Below are 19,642 nucleotides of genomic sequence, written 5' to 3'. Positions count from 1 at the left end.
AATGGGTGCAACCCCAAAAATGGCACCAAAAGAGAGAAAAGTAGAGAAAATTAAATGTAATTTGGTTCTTTTAAATTTTAAAAACTTTGCGCATGTTTAAATTTGAAGCCACCTAGAGTTACAAGAGCCTTTTGGTTCCTCCTCACCCCCAGCCTGGTCCTGGTTGTTAGATGTCCTTCTGCAAAGAATTCATATGCAATGTGATCTACTGGGGAAAAAAATACTATATAACCTGGTGAAATCAAATCAAATTTTTATTATGCCAAAAGACCAGCATAAGGATTTCTGGGTACATTTAATTAAAAAGAAAATCTGAATAATTGTTAAAATATATTATAAAAAATGAAAAGATATAAAAGAGAATGCATATATAAAAAAGTTTAAATGGAATCTAAAAGAACACTAGATGGGTTTAGGGAGCATAATCATTAGTATGTGGCAGATTAAAATCTATCACTGCCCAAAGCCTAGTATGATAAGCTGAATACTTCTTGAGACTAATTTATGCTCACAAAAGGCAGCTTCAGAACAAGCTTCCCAAACCTTTCCCTTCCTTAACGTCCCCCCCCTTCCCTCAGAAAGCCACATTTTTTACTTTAACTCCTAGCTGGACTTTACAGGCAGTCAGACAGCTTAAGCTTGCAAAGACCCAGTGTCTTCCATTTTCTGGCACAACTTTTAGATTTTTTTTAACTTCAGGAGAAAAAAGCTGGGGATTTTCTCTCCTTGTTGGCTTCATTCTTCCAATCAAAGTAAAGTTTTTAAAAAGGATATTGTTTAGAGGGCAGAGGAAGAATTTATTTTAGCACTTAACTGGGACAAGGTGAGGAAAGATCAACATACATCCTTCCCAGTTTTTTTCCTTTTGTTTTTTTATTGAAATGTTTTTTTGAGGGGAGGAGGGGGGATTTAAGAAAGGGAAAGGTTTGGGAAGCTTGTCCTGAAGATGCCCTTTCAGCAAGGGCCCTCTTCCCAAAGCCTAGAGGCAGGAGACCTTTGCAGCATCCCCATGGACAGCTAATGGGTGGACTGCTGATTAGTGAGGAAAGCTCCAAAAAGCTGAGGAACTGGTTCCTTTTTTGTCCCAGAAAGGCAGGGCACCTTGGCAGCAGGAAGGGCAGAGGCAGAATTAGGAAAGGCAGGCATACTCAATTTTCCTTCCCCCGCTGATTCTCACTGGCAAGACAGCTGTGCCATTGGCTGTGTATCTTGGGGTGGGGAAGGTCTGAGGCAGGTGGGCTCATGCTTCCATTAGAGGTCTCTAGGTCTCCCTCACTTCTAAAGACAGGTCAGAAATGAAATTCAAGACTTTTCTAGACTCATCACTTTCTCCCTCTGGTGGATTTTCTTGTGTGCAGTAAGGGAGGAATTTTGTGTGAAGCAACGTCCACACTCTGAGCATTTGAAAGGTTTCTCCCCGATGTGTAAAGCTACGTGAATTACAAGTTTAGACTTAGTAGCAAAACCTTTCCCACAATCAGGACACTCAAACGGTTTCTCTCCTGTGTGAGTCCTTTGGTGTATCACCATGTGGGAATTCCGACTGAAAGTTTTCCCACACTCCTGACACTCATACGGTTTCTCTCCTGTGTGAGACCTCTGATGTATCAGCAGGTGAGAATTACGACTAAAAGTTTTCCCACAATCCTGGCACTCATACGGTTTCTCTCCTGTGTGAATACTCTGGTGCACCACCAAGTGGGAATTGTTACTGAAACTTTTCCCACAATCTGGACACTCAAACGGTTTCTCTCCTGTGTGTCGCCTTTGGTGGTATACCAAAAGGCAATTCTGAGTGAAACTTTCCCCACAATCCTGACACTCATATGGTTTCTTCTCAGAATGAGTCCTCTGATGGACAACCAGGTGGGAATTAAGACGGAAACTTTTCCCACAATCAATACACTCATATGGCTTCTCCCCTGTGTGAGTCCTTTGGTGTATCACTAAGGAGTAATTCCGAATGAAACTTTTCCCACAATATAGACACTCATATGGTTTCTCCCCTGTGTGAGTCCTCTCATGTATAACCAAGTAACAACTCTGACTGAATGTTTTCCCACAATCTGGACACTCAAATGGTTTTTCCCCAGTGTGAGTTCTCTTGTGTGACACCAGGCTGGAACTCTGACTGAAAGTTTTCCCGCAATCTGGACATTCATATGGTTTCTCTCCCGTGTGCGTCCTCTGGTGTCTCACCAGTTCAGAACTGTGAATAAAACTTTTTCCACAATCTGGACACTCGTACGGTTTCTCCCCAGTATGAGTCCGGTGGTGTATCACGAGGTAGGAATTCCGACTGAAACTTTTCCCACAATCCGGACACTCATTTGATTTCTCTCCAGTGTGAATCCTCTGGTGTGCTGCCAGGTTGGAACTGTAACTGAAACGTTTCCCACAATATGGACATTCATACGGTTTCTCTCCTGTGTGAGTCCTCTGGTGTATCACCAGATGGGAATTCTGACTGAAACTTTTCCCACAGTCCAGACACTCATATAGATTCTCTCCTGTGTGTGTTCTCCGGTGGATTACTAGTTGCGAATTCCGACTGAAACTTTTCCCACAATCCAGACACTCATATGGTTTCTCCCCTGTGTGAGTCCTCTTGTGCGCCACGAGGTGTGAATTAGTACGGAACCTTTTCCCACAATCTGGACACTCGTAAGGTTTCTCCCCTGTGTGAGTCCTCTGATGTTTCACCAGGTGGGAATTGTAAGTAAAATGCTTCCCACAATCCATACATTCATATGGTTTCCCTCCTGTGTGTGTCTTATGGTGTATCATTAGGGGTGTGTTCTGGTGAAAACCCTTATCACATTCAGAGCACTGGTATGCATTCCCCTTGTTGTAGGTCCTTTTATCCTCAAAAGGATGAGGACCGTAGCAAAATACCTTTCCACACTCAGAACATTCATTCGGTTTCTCTCCGGTGTGCATCCCTTCAGGCATAATCAGTTGTGATCTGCAATCTATGCTTTTCTCGTATGTAGATCTGCTGGGCTTTTCCACCACTAATATTCCTGGATTTTGAAGGTCAAAAATATTTTCAATCTTTTCTTGCATGGTGTTTTGAATCAAACTACTCTTTTGTTCTTCACAGGGCAAAGCTTGCATGACTGCCTGCCCTATGTGGCTATCCATGTGAAAGCTGCCTCCCCAGTGATTTCCAGATATTTCCATCTTTTTTCTGAATTTGGATCTGATTTTCCCCTTGACCTTTTCGTGGAGTGCTTTGTTGAGTTTTGTTTTTTCCTGGAGAAGGAAGGTAAAAAATTTTGATCGCTGGCTGGATTTGCTTTCCCCTTTTAATGCTCTTTGTGATTCTCACTTGTCCAGAATGTTGTTCTTGGCATCCTCTTCATCTAAACGATTCACAGAAAAGGATTAGTGTAATGGTTCTATATAAAATCGATGCACAACAAATGAAAACCCCAAGGGAAAAAACAGCATACATTACAATAAAAAAGCAACCCAGGAATCACTCAATTTGTCCTTTGGATAATCAGTATGGGCAAGCAGATTGTGGAAGTGGTTTTTCCCACTGTTTGGTGTGTGACCAACTAAGAGGCAGGGAAATCTCTTTTGCGATGCTGTAGCACAGTTCTAACGGGGCAATTAACTTAGACTTCCTCATTTCTTAACAGTTTGTGGGTTTTTTGGTACTCATTTGTTATTTAAGAGAGGCTCCCTTTTTGATACGAGCTATTTCTTTTCTTGGAGATTTTAATATGTCTGGACTTATGTATTAATTATTAATAACTTTTATTACAATTACTTTGGATGGTGGATTGGACTATCAACGAAGAAAACGAAGTAAATTTTAAAGGATCTTTTTGTTGCTGCTGCTGGGAATTGAACTATAAGCTTTTTTAAAGAAACATTAATATTTTGAACATACTTGCTCAAACTGTTTGGAATTATGGATTTATTTATTTTTGCTTAATACTCTGAGGGAATGTTTATTTTGGCTGATCTTCCTTTATATGGATTGGATATCCTTTGCTTCAATTAGCTAACTTATGATGGGTCACTTAGTAACAATTCAAAGTTACACCAGCCCCTCCCCCAGCTATTTATGAACTAGTTTCAAAGTTATAGCCACCGTACCACCCCCATAGTCATTTGCTCGTGCAACTTTCAGAATAACAAAGCTGGACGGGACCTTGTAGGTCATCAACCCCCTTGTAGGTCATCAAGCAAGAGACCCTATACTATTTCTCACAAGTGGCTGTCAAGTCTCTTCCAGTAATGGAGCACCTGCAATTTCTGAAAGCAAGCTGTTTCACTGGTTGATTGTTCTCACTGTCAAAAAATTTCTCCTTAATTCTGGTTTGAATCTCTCCTTGATCAGTTTCCATCCATTGTTTCTTGTCTGGCCTTGGGGGGGGGGGTTTGGAAAAGTTGATCCCCTTCTCTCTGCGACAGCCCCTCACATATTGGAAGACTGCTATCATGTCACCCTTGGTCTTCTCTTCAGTAAACTAGCCGTGCCCAGTTCTTGCACCATTCTTCATATGTTTTAATCCCCAGCTGTCTAATCATCTTTGTTGCTCTTCTCTGAACTCTTTCTAGAGTCTCAACAGCTTTGTTTTACAGTGTGGTGGGGATACTGATGGCAGGGATGCTGCAGTCCCCACCCACCCACCCACCCATCCTGCCCTGTCCTGTTCCTGCAGCCACTCATCCACCGAAGGGAGACTATGCTATTGGCATTAGGCCAGTTGTACCATACAAATGGGGTGGAGTTTGCAAGTCTCCAGTCAGTGAGGAGATCAAATCTCATGAGCCTGTAAGGCACTCTTTTTAAGGAGGCTCTATAAACTCCAGAAAGAAATGGAGCCTCATTAAAAAGAAAAAGGCAGCCCTCTACAGTTTTGTGAGGACATCACCTGTTTCGGAATAGCATGAGTTTGCCAGAAGGCTGGCTCTGTCAGGAAGCTGATCCTGTAATGAGCCAGGCACCTCCTCTAGGAAGCTGCAAAAGCAGAAACCTACGCTGGATGGTTCTGAGTCCTGAAGATATGCTAACTCCTAGAAGACCCTGGATGGGAAGACAACTAAAGGCTTCCAGGATACAGCCTAATTTCCCCTTGCTTGCTAAGTAAAGGTAAAGGTTCCCCCGCACATGCGTGCTAGTCGTTTCCGACTCTAGGGGCCGGTGCTCATCTCCGTTTCAAAGCCGAAGAGCCAGTGCTTGTCCAAGGACGTCTCCGTGGTCATGTGGCCGGCATGACTAGACACCAAAGGCGCATGGAACGCTGTTACCTTCCCACCATAGTGGTCCCTATTTTTCTACTTGCATTTTTACGTGCTTTCGAACTGCTAGGTTGGCAGAAGCTGGGACGAGTAACAGGCGCTCACTGTTACGCGGCACTCGGGATTTGACCCACCAAACTGCCGACCTTCTGATCGACAAGCTCAGCGTCCTAACCCGCTGAGCCACCGCAAACTCCAGATGGTTTGACCTCCCCAAGATCACTGGGTGGGAAGGAAGATAAACCGATTGCAGGGGCCCCAAGGGGAGAGAAGTGGAGTATGGAGTGCCTCAGAAGTGGGAGTAACCTTAGGAGACCCAGGGCAAGCGAGCCTGACACTGCACCATCTAAGGTACCCTTAATGATCCCATTTGTTAAACGGCTACATCAGGGAGAACAGAGGTGGAGGAGGTGTTAAGGGGCGCTGCCTCATTTAATGGCCATCAGCAATGTGCTGCAATTGCCAAAAAAACCCCCCAAACCCAATGCAGTCCTAGGTTGCATAAAAGGAGGGATAGAATCAAGATGACATGGAGTGATAGTACTGCTTTATAGACCTTTGATAAGATCACACTTAGAATACTGTGCTGAGTTTTGGTCACTATGATAAAAAAAACAATGCTGAAACTCTAAAACAGGGGTGTCAACCTGCCGGCCCACAAGCCGGACACGTCATCAGGAAACCACGCCCACCCCATTGCCAGCAATGGCGAAAAAGCTCTGATACATTGCACGATGTCACGTGACGTCGTGAGTTTGACATTTCTGCTCTAGAAAGAGTGCAGAGAAGAGAAAGATGATTAGAGGACTGGAGGCTAAAATATGATGAAAGGTGGCAGGAAATGAGTATGTCTAGTTTAATGAAAAAAGGGACATATGGTGGCTCAGTGGGTTAGGATGCTGAGCTTGTCAATCTGAAGGTCGGCAGTTTGGCGGGTCAAATCCCGAATGCCGCATAACAGAGTGAGCACCTGTTACTCGTCCCAGCTTCTGCTAACCTAGCAGTTTGAAAGCACGTAAAAATGCAAGTAGAAAAATAGGGACCACTATGGTGGGAAGGTAACATTGTTCTGTGCGCCTTTGGCGTCTAGTCATGCCGGCCACATGACCACGGAGATGTCCTCGGACAAGCGCTGGCGCTGAAACGGAGATGAGCACCGGCCCCTAGAGTCGGATGTGCGGGGGGAACCTTTACTTAGCTTAATTAAAAGAAAGACTAGAGGTAAGGTGATAGCAGTGTTCCAAAACCTGAGAGGTTGCCACAAAGAAAAGGTTATCAACCATTCTCCAAAGTACCTGAAGGCAGGACAAAAAATAATGGATGGAAAATAATCAAGGAGAGATCTAACCTAGAAATAAGGAAACTTTTCCTGACAGTGAGAAAAATTAATCAGTGAAACAGCTTTGCCTCCAAAAGTTGTGGGTGCTCCATCATTGGGGGTTTTTAAGAAGAGACTGGACAGCTATCTGTCTGGTATAGGGTCTCTTTATCTTTATTAGACTTATCTTTATTAGACTTATATACCGCCCTTTTCCCGTAGGACTCAGGGCGGTTCACAAGGTTTTTTAAAATAACAATACAACAATTACAAAAATTAAGAACAGTTAAAATAATTACATTTAGACCTTGAATCAATATAAAACCCCAATTAAAATCCAATTTAAAACCCCAGTTAATACTCTCAGTCCAGGCCAGAAAGCTCAAAGAGCCAAGTCTTCAGGTCCCGGAGGAATGAGCGAAGGTCAGGGGCAGTCCTAAGCTCTACGGGCAGCTGGTTCCAAAGGGCAGGCGCACTCACAGAGAAGGCCCTCCCCCTGGGTGTTATCCGCCGGCAATCTTTTACCGGTGGTACCCTGAGAAGACCCTCCCTGTGGGAGCGCACAGGACGAAGGGAGCTTGATGCCGGCAGCAGGTGTTCCCTCAGATATCCCGGACCCAAGCCATTTAGGGCTTTATAGGTCATCACCAGCACCTTGCTTGAGCCAGGGGGTTAGACTAGATAGAAGACCTCCAAGATCTCTTCCAACTCAATTCTGTTAATCAGCTGGTAGATATGTGGCCATGGAAACTGTGACCCAAAGGATTAAATCTATTATTATTGGACTTTGTGTGTCACACAATGACACAACACTGTCTCCATTTTCATATCAGAATTAGCATATGTTGAGGGATTAGAATGGTATAACAATCTCTTAGACATTTATCTAAGAAATCAAGCCAAACCAGGGCAACTTCCAAAATCCATCTTTGGGTTGATGGAGAATTTGGCACTGATAAGATTCTTGAAGACACAAAAAGTAACTCTGAAAGTGAAAATACACTTTTCTCAGAAAAGTATAAATCATTTTCAAGAATCGCTAGAATATGGCTTTCAAAGAACTTAGCTAATAGGATGGCCAAAGCAGATACTTTGCCAAAGTTATCGGTATGTTTTGATAATAGAAATATTGTGCACTGTTGGGAGTTTAACAGATATACATTTTTAGGTTTATGCATTTGTCTAATTTTAAAGTATAGGATGTTTTACTACAGAATTTTTACTGTAGAAGAATCTAGTCATATGTATATTTTTGAATTGATAATATGATGCATTTATGGGCTATGTTTTATCTAGATATGTCTAAACATATCTATTTTAAAGAAATGTTTTATTTACACATGTTTTCTGAATTGATATGATGCATTTATGGGCTACGTGTTTTATTTAGATTGAGATGTATTTTGCTTTTGTCATCTGATTAGTATATATCTATCTATCATTTTTTAGCTTTATTTTATTGTGTTCTCAAAAGCACAAGTGTACTTTTATGCATTGATATCTTGAAAAGATTTGGAAGGAACCATTTTTAAAATGTTACTTTAGGTCTTTGTTTTTTTTCTCATTATTTATGCCCATTTTTAAACTTCCTTTGTTCTTCCCCTATTTATTGAAATTTAATAAAATTCTTTAAAAAAGCAAACAAAAGTCCAAAAGTCTAGATTAACCTCCAACCTTAATTATGATTCATTTCACAAATAAATGACTAGCAGGATCCAAGGAAAATCACAAATTCTTAGCACTGAAATCATTACCATCAAATACACCTGGAATTGTACAGTTTATACAAATACACGAACGCAAAAAAAAAATACAAACCCACACACCTATAAAGGTAGGTAGGTTACAATTCGTGTGTATTTCGGCCTGAAAAATGTCCCAGAATTGGATACGTTCAACTTTTGTCTAATTTTAAGAGATATTGGGGGGGGGGGGTTTCTTTAACAGAGGAAATTGTGCCCAAAGCCTCTGCAAGATTTACAGCCCCCCCCCCGTTTCCCCATGAAGCTCCTCACTTGCAAAGAAAACAACCCGCTCATAAAAAAGCACAAGGATATAAGGCAGGGGTAGGCAACCTCGGCTCTTTTATGACTCATGGACTTCAACTCCCAGAATTCCTGAGCCAGCTTGGCTGGCTCAGGAATTCTGGGAGTTGAAGTCCATGAGTCATAAAAGAGCCGAGGTTGCCTACCCCTGATATAAGGGAAAGAGACTTTTTAAATCTCCCAACCGGCAGAAGATGGAAGGTGCCACTTTTAAAGGCACACACTTTTCAGGCGTGCTGTGCTACTGGATTAGAAATCGGGGAAGAAAAGAATCGGCTGCACCCCAGGCAGCCCCCCACTACTTGCTCCCGGCCTCTTCCCTCCACTCACCTTCCAGCGGCGGCTTCGACCCCGGGAAGAGCACGAGAGCCGCCCTCCCCGCTCCTGTTCTCCGGTGGGTGAGCCGGAAGAGGAAGTTCCCCTACGCTTCTCCTCTCCTCTCCTCCGACGTCCTCTCTAGCAATCCAATCCTCCGATGCTCTTTTTCTAGCGGCGGCTCTTTTTGATCTTTAGAGCGCCATCGAGTGGCGTAAGGCCGAAAAACACGCTCGTCCGATCTCCATCCTGAGGCGTTTGCCCGATGTTTTTTTGGATCATGTGCCTTCAAATCGACATTTGCCGACCTTTTCTCTCCAGGGCGGATCTATCTATCCCTTTGAAAGGAGTGAGATGTTGAGACTCTAGAAAGGGTACAGAGAAGAGCAACAAAGATGATTGGGGGGCTGGAGAATAAAACATATCGGGAACGGTTGCTGGAATTGGGTATGTGTAGTTTAACAAAGAGAAGGACGAGGGGGGTGACACGATAGCAGTGTTCCAATATCTCAGGGGCTGCCCCAAAGAAGAGGGAGTCAAGCTATTCTCCAAAGCACCTGAAAGCAGGACAAGAAGCAACAGATGGAAACTAGTCAAGGAGAGAAGCAACCTAACACTAAGGAGAAACTTCCTGACAGAACAATTAACCAGTGGAACAACCTGCCTCCAGAAGTGGTGAATGCTCCAACACTGGAGGTTTTTAAGAAGAGACTGGACAGCCATTTGCCTGAAATGGTATAAGGTTTCCTGCCTGAGCAGGGGGTTGGACTAGATGACCTCCAAGGTCCCTTCCAACTACTACTTCTTCTTCTTCTTCTTCTTCTTATTATTATTATTATTATTATTATTATTATTATTATTATTATTATTATTATTATTATTATTATTATTATTATTATTATTATTATTAGGGGACGCGGTGGCTCAGTGGGTTAGGACGCTGAACTTGTCGATCGGAAGGTCGGCAGTTTGGCGGGTCGAATCCCGAGTGCCGCGTAGCAGAGTGAGCTCCTGTTACTCGTCCCAGCTTCTGCCCACCTAGCAGTTCGAAAGCACGTAAAAATGCAAGTAGAAAAATAGGGACCACTACGGTGGGAAGGTAACAGCGTTCCGTGCACCTTTGGCGTCTAGTCATGCCGGCCACATGACCACGGAGACGTCCTCGGACAAGCGCTGGCTCTTCGGCTTTGAAACGGAGATGAGCACCGGCCCCTAGAGTCGGAAACGACTAGCACGCATGTGCGGGGGAACCTTTACCTTTACCTTTACCTTATTATTATTATTATTATTATTATTATTATTATTATTATTATTATTATTATTATTATTATAATTATTATACCAAGGGAATGTCTATGGAGATTCTCAGTCACCCAGGTCCCGGTTGTCCCAAAGGTGCTTTTTTTCCAAGGGCTACAGGACTACTTTCTATGTTTTTTGCCTGAAGACGTTTCGCTTATCAGCCAAAGCTTTTTCAGTTACTCAGGACGCTTCGCGGATGAGAAGCGAAGCATCTTCAAGCAAATACAAAGGAAGTCCAGTTGCCTTTTGAAAAAGCACCGTTAGGCAAACCAAGGAAAACATCCTTGAAGTGGGAGGAACTGTGGGAAAACAGGCAATGTTCAAGTGCAACTCCCTTGGGGATTGGTGAAGTCAGTTCCAGCCAGTTCCAGCCAGTTCTTCATCTTGGGGGTGGTATGCAGGATAACTCCTCAAAACCCACTTTTGCAACTGAGGGAAGCCTGAAGACGGACGCTTAACCCTATTTAACTTCATAAGATTAGCCAGGTGTTGGACTCTAGAAGTTCACAAAGGTTTTGTATTTGTGTACAGCCTCTAAAGGGACGCGGTGGCTCAGTGGGTTAGGACACTGAGCTTGTCGATCAGGTCGGCAGTTTGGCGGGTCGAATCCCGAGTGCCGCGTAACAGAGTGAGCGCCTGTTACTCGTCCCAGCTTCTGCCAACCTAGCAGTTCGAAAGCACGTAAAAATGCAAGTAGAAAAATAGGGACCACTACGGTGGGAAGGTAACAGCGTTCCGTGCGCCTTTGGCACCTAGTCATGCCGGCCACATGACCACGGAGACGTCCTCGGACAAGTGCTGGCTCTTTGGCTTTGAAACGGAGATGAGCACCGGCCCCTAGAGTTGGAAACGACTAGCACGCATGTGCGGGGCAACCTTTACCTTTACCTATGATTATCAATAAGCAAAAAACACCCTAATAGGTTTTTTGCAGAATTGCACATTTCCTGAACAAGTGAATATCCAGTAACTTTTGCTGGTAGCCAGATACGGGAAATTAGCCCTTAGAAAACTAACAATTTTCTTTTCTCCCTTATCTCTAATACTGAAGCACATTTGACTAAATGAACAAGCCCAGAAATTAGTTAATTTCTCAGCCATACGTCTAAAGGCAGCAATGAAATTCAAGCCTTCCCTACACTCATCACCTTCTGCTTCATGTGGATTTTCTTGTGTGCAGTAAGGGAAGAATTCTGTGTGAAGCACCGTCCGCACTCTGGACATTTGAAAGGTTTCTCCCCAATGTGTAAACTTACATGATTTATGAGTTTAGACCTAGTACTAAAACTTTTCCCACAATCCGGACATTCGTATGGTTTCTCCCCTGTGTGAGTCCTATGATGTACCACCAACTCAGAATTCCGACTGAAAGTTTTCCCACAATTAGGACACTCGTATGGTTTCTCCCCAGTGTGAGTCCTCTGGTGTATCACCAGGGTGTAATTTGACTGGTTTCTCCCGTGTGTGAATCCTTTGATGTATAACCAGCTCAGACTTTCGACTAAAGTTTTTCCCACATTCCAGACACTTGTATGGTTTCTCCCCTGTGTGAGTTCTGTGGTGTATCACTAAGTGAGAATTCCGACTGAAACATTTTCCACAATCCAGACACTCATATGGTTTTTCCCCATGACCACGGAGACTTCCTCGGACAAACTCTGGCTCTTTGGCTTTGAAACGGAGATGAGCACCGGCCCCTAGAGTCAGAAACGACTAGCACGCATGTGCGGGGGAACCTTTACCTTTACTTTACAGCCTCTAAAATGATTGCCAGCTTGACCCAATTAATAATGAAACATGGGACACACCTGGAAGCTTCCATAAGCATTGCCACCAAACCACTTCTAGGTAGGAGATGCATCTGATCTTCCTATCTCTGTTATTGGGAAGCCTAAATTTCACCAGAGGGCAGAATTGCTCTGAGCAGCCTTCCCAATCCCCAGAGGAGTTAGTTTTCAGCTTTATTACTCCCAAACAGCTTGGGCAAAAGACTTGGGAGTAGTTTGGGGAAAGAAAAAAAAACCTCAAAAAAAGCCGTCCTTTCACAGGGCTGGTTCTCAGGACAGATCAAAAACTCTCTACATCCCAAAACTTTGACTGATTTCCTGGGGCTCCCATGGATTTAGGACAAGGCAAGGCAGAGGTCCCAAAGGTCCCACCTTCACTTGTACTGGTGAGAGATGGCATCCAAGTGCACAGAGTGTCTTGAATGTGCTATTCCCAACAAGCCTGCTTTGTTCGTGAAGAGAGATTTTAAATCTGCCAAATGCCATCTGCTTCGGTAAAATTGCTTGCCCAGAAATCTCCATTACGTCAAATCAAGAGACACACAGCAGGACCCAGAAGCATTTAAAGGTTTTTAAAATGTGTGCTACTTATACATTTGCATGCAAAGTGTGTGTCACCGTGCTTTGTGTGAAGCATGCATTTTTGACAGTCAGAAATTTTAATGTAATGAAATGTACTGTACAAAGAAAAAAAAGTGAATAAGAAAAATTAGTTTTTACCCCTTCTGAGATATGTCAGGATTCTACCACCTTTCCTGTCTAACCAATTCTATTAGAATGCATAGCTGACACAGTTATATCCCTCTTTATAAAATATGGTAGACTGAGAAGCTGCTATTGGATGCCTTCCGATTTTTGGCTACCAGAGACTCATACGGCTCTCCTCCTAATTGAGTCTTCTTTGAAATTCCCCGCTGTTTGTAGTTCTGAGTGTCACAAACACAACCCTTGGGAGAAGCACCTTATCCTCAAAATCTCTGGTGAATGTCAAAGCTTCCTCACCACTTGGAACATCTACTGTTGGAAAATATGACTTTAAAAGGGAAAACAACATTAAAGAGAAATGAAATTGTAGAATGGTTCCTAAACAAAGAGAAAACAAAGCACCTTTTTGTTTCTTTAATCATAAGAATGGAACATCATAAAGGCAGGGCATGTTTTTAATAAAATCGATCTATCTTCAATTAACAGGACAAATGTGGAGAGAATTGATATCTGACCTTTTAACGGAAAACTGGTAACTGCAGTATGGAAGTTTACAGAAAATGACATACCACCGTGTATATCTTAAGAGGATTGGTTAATTTTGCTTGAATTCATTCGTTCTATATTAGATTTTGTGCGGTCTGTTCCATTATTAGCGTCAGTTTCAATGATTTCACTTTGTATTTTGCATATTCAAATTCAATCAATATTAAAATCAATACACTTATAGTGTTTTACATTTTTAATCTTAAATTATACGGTTTTTAATATTTTATTGTACTGATTAATTTGTACACTGCTCAGACCCCTCTGTGAGGGAGGGAGGCAGTTAAGCCTGATACATAAATGAATAAAATAAATGAATATCCTTGATTAGTGTTCTGCACTTAAGTCTTAAGCATGGCATAAATTGTTATCCCTCACCAGACTTGGCCAGAACCAATTCCGCTTCTTGTCCAGCTGTCTTTTGAAAAAGCAGCTTTGAGACACATGCTTTGTTGTTTCTGCGTATCCAGAGTCACAGAGGCCCTATATTATAATCTGACCTCTGAATTGTTAATGTAACGAACCAATCGTGAATTCTTTGGAGTCTTTTGAACACAGCACAATAAGAGTTATTCATCTGCATAACTAAAATGCCACTTAGCTGCTCCAAATAATTTTCCTCTTTACTAGTAGGGATTTTTTTGGGAAAAATTTAAGACGAGCCCCGAGATTGGAATGAAAGATTTGAAAGAATCTCCCCTGTCTTGAAGACGAGAGGTTTGCATTTCCTTGCCCCATGTTCAGAGCAATGCTGATACTGCCTTTTTATTTTCCTTGTCAAAAGTTATGGTTCTTACACAATGCACTTTTATAAATGTTTACAAATGAAACATATATCAGTTTTTCTCAGATCTCCACCACTAAGGGCAGCATCTTGACATTAATATCACCTACCATACATGAAAGGGTACCTGTAATAGCAATAGCATTTTTGACGTATATACTGCTTCACAGTCCTCTCTAAGTGGTTTACAGAGTCAGCATAATGCCCTCCACAACAATCTGGGTACCCATTTTACCGACCTCGGAAGGATGGAAGGCTGAGTTAACCTTGAGGCTGGTGAGAATCGAACTGCCTAACTGTTGGCAGCCGGCAGTCAGCAGAAGTAGCCTACATTCTAGTACTGCATTCTAACCTCTGTGCCACCACAGCACAAGATCATAGGAGGATTAATAATAAACATGAAGGTCCTACACTCAAAAGCACAATCATTTCTCTTCAATATTCTTACAGCACTTAATATGTTCAACAGCCATTACTTGTAAAATTTTACAATGCGTTGTCGCTAAGCCCTCCCTATTCTGTATATTCTTTATTCTGTCCTTAAGCCTACCCATAATCTAAATATGATTCTCCTTGACCTAAAATTCTGAAAATGTTAGAAAAAGATGAACTCTAAATCGTCTTTACCTGTCTTATTTGAGGAATTACAGTTTGAGGGCTCCTATTTTTTTAACACTGTATTTTTAAGTCCTGCCACAGATTTCTGGGACCTACTAGAAATGTTCAAAATATTTTATTCAATAAGTAAGCTGGCTGAGGAATTCTGGTCCGAAAATCTGGAGGACATTTAGGTAGGTTAATATTTTGTATGTTGGATTTCTATGTGCTATGATGATGAATATGCAAAAAAACGTCCACCCCAAGAGCCTTTTTGCAGAATTCCATTATTTCTGCAAAGGTGAATATCAAAGTAACATTTTCCATTTTGTTCTCTCCGCCCTCATGTCTAATACTAAGACATTTTAATAAACTGAATGAGCTGAGAAATTAAATAGCTAATTTCTCAACTGCATTTCCAAAGGACTTCAGAAAGGAAATTCAAGCCTTCTCTATATTCAACACCTTTTGCTTCATGTGGATTTTCTTGTGTGCAGTCAGGGAGGAATTTTGCGTAAAGCACCGTCCACACTCTGAGCATTTGAAAGGTTTCTCTCCTATGTGCAAACCTACATGATTTACAAGTTTAGACCTAGTACTAAAACCTTTCCCACAATCGGGACACTCATATGGTTTCTCCCCTGTGTGAGTTCTCTGATGCACCACTAGGTGGGAATTCCGACTGAAACTTTTCCCACAGTCCAGACACTCATATGGTTTCTCTCCTGTGTGAATCCGCTGGTGCACCACCAGGTGAGAATTGTTACTGAAACTTTTCCCACAGTCTGGACACTCATATGGTTTTTCTCCTGTGTGCGCCCTCTGGTGGTATATCAGGAGACAATTCTGACTGAAACTTTCCCCACAATCCTGACACTCATATGGTTTCTTCCCAGTGTGAATCCTCTGGTGCACCACTAGGTGGGAACTGAGACGGAAACTTTTCCCACAGTCCGAACACTCATATGGTTTCTCCCCTGTGTGAGTCCGCTGGTGTATCACCAAGGCATAATTCCGAATGAAACTTTTCCCACAATACAGACACTCATATGGTTTCTCCCCTGTGTGAGTCCTCTCATGTATAATCAGGTAACAGTTCTGACTGAAAGTTTTCCCACAATCTGAACACTCATATGGTTTCTCCCCAGTGTGAGTCCTCTTGTGTATCACCAGACTGGAATTCTGAGTGAAACTTTTCCCACAGTCTGGACACTCATATGGTTTCTCTCCTGTATGTATCCTCTGATGTCTCACCAGTTCAGAACTGTGACTAAAACCTTTCCCACAGTCCAGACACTGATATGGTTTCTCCCCAGTGTGAGTCCTCTGGTGTATCACCAGGTAAGAATTCCGACTGAAACTTTTCCCACAGTACGGGCACTCATATGGCTTCTCTCCTGTATGTATCCTTTGGTGTACCACCAGGTTGGAATTGTGACTGAAACGTTTCCTACAATATGGACACTCATACGGTTTCTCTCCTGTGTGTGTCCTCAGGTGTACCATGAGGTCGGAATTGTGAGTGCAATTTTTTCCACACTCTGGACACTCATACAGTTTCTCTCCTGTGTGTGTCCTCTGGTGCACTACTAGTTGGGAATTCTGACTGAAACTTTTCCCACAATCCAGACACTGATATGGTTTCTCTCCTGTGTGAATCCTCTGGTGCGCCACCAGGTGGGAATTAACACGGAAACCTTTCCCACAATCTGGACACTCATAAGGTTTCTCTCCTGTGTGAGTTCTCCGGTGTATCACAAGGTGGGAACTATGAGTGAAACCTTTCCCACAATCCAGACACTCATATGGTTTCTCCCCTGTGTGAGATCTCTTGTGTACCACCAGATGGGAATTAAGACGGAAACTTTTCCCACATTCTGGACACTCATATGGTTTCTCCCCTGTGTGAGTCCTCTGGTGTATCAAGAGATTGGAATTCTGGCTGAAACCTTTCCCACAATCTGGACACTCGTACGGTTTCTCCCCTGTATGAGTTCTCTGATGGTTTATAAGGTGGGAATTCTGACTGAAAGCTTTTCCACAATTCGGACACTCATACGGTTTCTCACCTGTAGGAGTCCTCTGGTGTAACACTAGAGGAGTGTGCTTGCTAAAATTTCCGCCATACTGGAAGCTTTGGTATGGATTCTCTCCGGTGTAAGTCCTTTTATCCTCAAAAGGGTAGGAGCTGTAACAAAAAACCTTCTCACACTCGGAACTTTCATTTGGCTTTTCTCCAGTGTGGAAACTCTTGTGCATAATCAATTGTGATCCACAATCCGTGCTTTTTCCATATCTGTGGGGCGTTTCCACCAATGATATTCTTGGATTCTGGAGGTCAAAAATATTTTGGATCCCGTCTTGCCTGGTGCCTGGATTCAAGCTACTCTTTATTTCTTCACAGGGCAAGGTTCGCATGACTGCCTGCCCTACATAACTATCCAAGTCACAGGTTTCTCCCCACCGATTTCCAGATATTTCCATCTTTTTTCTGAATTTGGATATGATTCCCCCTTGACTTTTTTGTGAAGTGTTTCCTGGAGTTCCACAGACTCAATTTTTTTCCAGCTCAAAACTCTGTTCCTGTTATTCTCCTCTGCCACTTGATAGGGAAGAAGAATTTTGTTGTTTTTGGGAGGAAACTGGAAGATTTTGATTGCTGACTGGATTCACTTTCTTTTTTAATGCTGCTTGTGATTTTCACTTGTCCAGAATGCTCTTCTTGGCATCCTCTTTGTCTATAAGATTGACATAAAAACTTAAGTTTAATGGTTGTTTATAAAATGGGGGCCCAACATTTGAAAAGCCACAAGTTTGACTGACCCCTAACATTACTTATGATTCATTTGACACATAGAACACTAGCGAGATTCAAATATCCACACAATTGTGAGTCTCTCTGGTTGATTTGACTAAATCACAAATTCTTAGCACTACAAAGGGTTATCATCAAATATATCTGGAAATACTGAGGATAAAATATACAGACATGCACACGGAGAGAAATACAGATACACACACCTACAAATGTATGCATATTGAAAATCCATGTGTATTTCAGCCTAATCATTTCCCAGAAATGGGTATACTCAAATGTTTTGGTCTAATTTTGGAGATGTGAGGGGCTTCAACCAGCAGAAATGGTGTCCAGAGCCTCTGCAAGATTTAAAGCAACAGATCTGCCAATCACACTCCTTTCTTGGCCAAGAAAACAACATGCTCACGAAAAGCCCACAGAGTCCACTCTAAACTGAAGAAGAGTTTTTCAATCTCCCAACCAGCAGAAATTGAAGGCACCATTTTTAATGCAAGCGGCACGCGTGGAATTTAATTTGGAGAGGGCAGGAACGTGCAGTAGCAGCTGACATGTTTCAGCCTAGTTGATTCTCCGTTTCTACACCATGGAGGAAACCAAGCAGTCCTCCTCGCTCCCGGACTCTCCTCCGATCAGCCCTCAACTCACCTTCCAGTTGCTGCTTCGACCCTGGGAAGAGCGCGAGATCCACTGTCCGTCCCACCATCCTCCCATGGTGAGCCGGAAAAGGAAGTTCTTCTTCCCTTATGCTCCCTCTCGCGTCCTCTCTAGCAAGACCCGATTGTTTCAACGCCTTTCGCCTCTCACCCTCCTGTTGGATGTCTATACTCAGCTGTGTTGACGGCTTTCTAGGCACCGCTGTTGCGGATCTATAGCGCGCCATCTAGCGACAGAAGCCTGAAAAGCACGTTCGTTTTGTCTATATTCTATTGTAAGGCGTTTGCTAGATTTTTGATTAATTACGTGCCATGAAGTGGTTTTCAACACCACCGACTACACTGATCGCTTCTCTCCAGGACGGGCTGTCACTAAGCTGTTCTTTTTGGTCTCCCGAGGAGCACTCATCGTCACTGCAACTGCACTGTAACCAGTGGGGTGTTAGTTCATTAGTTTTTGTATGACAGGAGCTTTATTAGGCGGCTGGAGTCACCATGAGTGCATTGGGTGGCTTTATTTATTTATTTATTTATTTATTTATTTATTTATTTATTTATTTATTTATTTATTTATTTATTTTAGTTCATTAGTTTTTGTATGGCAGGAGCTTTATTAGGCGGCTGGAGTCACCATGAGTGCATTGGGTGGCTTGCTTTATTTATTTATTTATTTATTTATTTATTTATTTATTTATTTATTTATTTATTTATTGGACTTAATGGGACTCAGGGCGGCTAACAACAACAAAAATTAAAGGTCTCTGTACAGTAAATTAAAATTAAAAATTTTAAAATAAAAATTAAAAATATACATTTTTATGAATGAATCAATCAATCAAAACCAGAAGCTTCATTTGAAAGAAGTGAGAACTAAGGAAGTGTGTGTGTGTGGGGGGGAATAGAAATACCAGCAAACAAAGTGCACCTCTCTTCGGGATCAGTAAATACTGTTGCAGCCAGTTACTCATCTCGGGGGTGCAGGATAACTCCTCAAAACCTACCTTTGCAACTGAGGGAAGCTTGAAGAACAAAACTTAACTGCAGAAAATTAGCCAGGTGCTGGGCCCTAAAAATTCATTAATTTCAAGGTGGGAGGAATAGCCAACACTTTAAATAGACTGAAGGTTCAGAAGGATCTTGGGGCCTACTCAACAAAATACAATTCAGTGGTGAGAAGAGTTAAAATCCTACACCAGTGATGGCGAACCTTTATTTATCGCCGGGTGCCAGGTGGGCGTGACTGTGGTGGTCATGGCAGATTGGGTGGGTGTGGCCAAGGTAGGCGTGGTCACCTCAATGTTGCTCGTGGGGACGCCTGTGAGGGGTGGGCAGGGACAGAGGAGATCCAGGGGGTCTCTGGCAGGTGGGGCGGTAGGCAGGAGGCTCGTCCTGTGGAGTGAGGCAAGGCAGGGTGGGGGTGCCATTGCCATGGGACAAGGCAAGGGCCAGGATGGCTACTGCCTGACACCATCAGCTCCCCACACACAGAGGCCAGCGAATGCATGAGGGCCAA

At 42.8% G+C, this 19,642-nt stretch overlaps 2 protein-coding genes across 4 annotated transcripts; both read right to left on the bottom strand.

Moving 5' to 3' along the window:
- LOC310636120 (uncharacterized protein) lies at nucleotides 1-16,760 on the bottom strand. Of its 3 annotated transcripts, XM_083355658.1 has the most exons (3): nucleotides 8,953-9,097; nucleotides 2,200-3,365; nucleotides 1-205 (listed from the first exon to the last, which is right to left on the bottom strand). In XM_083355658.1, exons 2-3 carry the CDS (start codon nucleotides 3,181-3,183, stop codon nucleotides 167-169), a joined length of 1,023 nt encoding a protein of 340 aa, XP_083211784.1. In that variant the 5' UTR covers nucleotides 3,184-3,365; nucleotides 8,953-9,097; the 3' UTR covers nucleotides 1-166. The 3 variants fall into 3 exon arrangements, with proteins under 3 accessions (XP_083211784.1, XP_083211783.1, XP_083211782.1); XM_083355657.1 differs by lacking the exon at nucleotides 8,953-9,097 and adding an exon at nucleotides 16,728-16,760 and having other exon boundaries at nucleotides 1-3,365; XM_083355656.1 differs by having other exon boundaries at nucleotides 1-3,365.
- Nucleotides 13,171-18,186, bottom strand: LOC310636117 (uncharacterized protein). The gene is made up of 2 exons (XM_083355652.1): nucleotides 18,122-18,186; nucleotides 13,171-17,396 (listed from the first exon to the last, which is right to left on the bottom strand). Exon 2 carries the CDS (start codon nucleotides 17,140-17,142, stop codon nucleotides 15,100-15,102), a length of 2,043 nt encoding a protein of 680 aa, XP_083211778.1. The 5' UTR covers nucleotides 17,143-17,396; nucleotides 18,122-18,186; the 3' UTR covers nucleotides 13,171-15,099.
- Between the last annotated feature and the right edge of the window lie 1,456 nt (nucleotides 18,187-19,642).

This window comes from Vipera ursinii (assembly GCF_947247035.1).
Source record: "Vipera ursinii genome assembly, chromosome: 2".
In the NCBI taxonomy this organism is placed as follows: Eukaryota; Metazoa; Chordata; class Lepidosauria; order Squamata; family Viperidae; genus Vipera; species Vipera ursinii.
Note: the sequence above shows the minus strand (reverse complement) of the source record. Positions and strands in the feature narration are given on the sequence as shown.